Raw genomic sequence first — 2,160 nt, forward strand, 5'->3', positions numbered from 1 at the left:
ATGCACTTAAAAAAATAACAACCAAAGATTAAAGAATCATCACAGTTGTTGAGCGTCTTCAAGTCTTTAATGGAAATTAATGTAGGATCCTCGTCAAATGAAACACACCAAAATATAATCCATAATCAAATTAAAACATCAAAGTACATCAGAATTTGATTCAAAATACATCTTTTTTTTTTACCCATACATAGTCTACCCATACCCCAAATCATTACATCACCCCTTCCTAGCCCTAGCTATCATTCCTTTCATCTCTGAGACCAACCAGTTGCAATGGCTAAGGAAATCTTTAATTTCTTGAGGTATCATGTAGAAAAAAGTAGCTGTCTCAGCCTTTGACAACATATACGGGATGTCATCAATCGCGGCGTTAGCTAATGATGCAAGTTGTATGGAGCGCTTGATCCAATACTCAATAAGCTTATCTCCTTCTTCTATCTGACCATCTTTCACTTTCACAATAGCTTCGTACTCTTTCATGATTCTGATCACTTCACATTTTTCAGCATTAATTTCAGCCTCGCATGCCATGACAATTTCCTTTATCTACTCTTCCATATTTTGCACTCGTGTTTGGAGTTCACTAGCTTGAGTCAAAGCTTCTTCTCGATCTCTTTTTGCCTTGTACAATGCACCTTTCAATTGTCGTTTCTCATATAAAGCTGCATTTCGCTCCTTCACCCTCAATCTTAATTCCTTGTTTACAGCTTCAAGGCAACGTTGAACTTTAGTTGTATGGCTTTGCACAGACTTCTGCTTCTTACAAACCTCTTCATAGGCTTGTTGTTTTTCACTGTTTTCTCTCTTCAAAATGGCGCAAGTTTGACGGCTCTCTCGAAGCTCCCTTTCTACCCTCACATTCTTTTCAATCATCTTAGCCAGTCTTACCTTTAATTCTTTTACTTCTTCATTCTCAAAGGGTTCTGGATTAGATGGCTCACTTTCTTGGGAGGTACCTGGATCTTTGAATGGTAACTTAATCTCTTTGACTATTTCTTTAACCCATTGACAGTAACTTGCTTTCGCTGCATAACTTCTCACGCCTAGCTCTTTTCCTTTTCAAACAACCCTTGCCCAAGCATTCCTTGCCTTTTGGATAAGCTCCGTGAAATTTCCATCTTCATAATAGACAACAAAAGGAATCAACAATTCCTCAACAGGTGGTCCCATCATGGGATAAGCGAGCTGACGTTGTCCCATAATTGGATTGTAATTAATACAACCCCAAGTACCCATAAGAGGAACATTTGGGTAATTGCCATAGTGATAAACAATAGTCGTTGACTATTGCCATGGAGTGTGCCACTTGACGTGTCCTTCATTCAAACTGGCTAAGTGATTAGCCCACTCTTGACCATTTTTCTGCCCAATCTGAAACCTCAGCAAATCAGTGATCGGACACTTGATCTCACTTGGCCTTTTAAAGACATGAGCTGTGAGCCATATATAAAGCATAGGTAGACAACATATAATCCTTTTTCCTTTCGTTTCATGGCAGAAACTCAGTGTACAATAAATATTAGCTAGTAGTATAGGGACAGGATTTTCAGATTGATTTTTGCATGCAAGAAACACATCTATTGCTGCTAAATCCACAAAGTTGTCATGCTTAGGGAAGAGGACAATGCTATAAATGGTGAGTGCTAGGACATCTATGAAAGTCTCCCAATCTTCTTTTTCTGCCAAATTATGCATTTGTCGCTCAAGAAATTCTCTTGTGAATCCTCTATTCTGATGTTTTTCTTGATAAGCTTGCTGTAACTCGACTGGAGGAATCCTTAAGACATTGGCGATAGTCGGCAGAGATGCATGATGTTTCATAGGGAGATATGGCTGTTGACCCTCCAAAGGCAAGTCTAGAATTTGCTCAAATTCCTCTAAGGTCGGAGCCAACTGAAAATCCTGAAAAGTGAAGCACCTCAACGAGGAATCATAATACTGGGCTAGAGCTGTTATGGCATCTTCTTGCACATTCACTTCCATTAGTCTCAAAATATTTCCATACCTCCTCACTAAAGTGAGTTGTTGGACCGTCTTCAGCTTCTTCCCTAATTCTCTCAAACTAGTGGTGTCAGCCTTTTTAACTTTTAGATGCAATTTTTTTCTCAACTCTACTGATCTCATCTCACTGCTACTTGATCCGACATTAATTTCCAT

At 39.0% G+C, this 2,160-nt stretch overlaps 1 protein-coding gene across 1 annotated transcript; it reads right to left on the bottom strand.

Moving 5' to 3' along the window:
* Positions 1-1,287: 1,287 nt before the first annotated feature.
* On the bottom strand, positions 1,288-2,160 carry LOC113859490. Its single transcript, XM_027492250.1, has one exon. It carries the CDS (start codon positions 2,158-2,160, stop codon positions 1,288-1,290), a length of 873 nt encoding a protein of 290 aa, XP_027348051.1.

This window comes from Abrus precatorius, unplaced genomic scaffold (genome assembly GCF_003935025.1).
Source record: "Abrus precatorius isolate BTA unplaced genomic scaffold, Abrus_2018 Scaffold2, whole genome shotgun sequence".
NCBI lineage: Eukaryota > Viridiplantae > Streptophyta > Magnoliopsida > Fabales > Fabaceae > Abrus > Abrus precatorius.

Excerpts from the sequence above, each read along its gene's own strand:
- LOC113859490 (XM_027492250.1), bottom strand. The coding sequence starts at position 2,160 with ATGGAAATTAATGTCGGATCAAGTAGCAGTGAGATGAGATCAGTAGAG.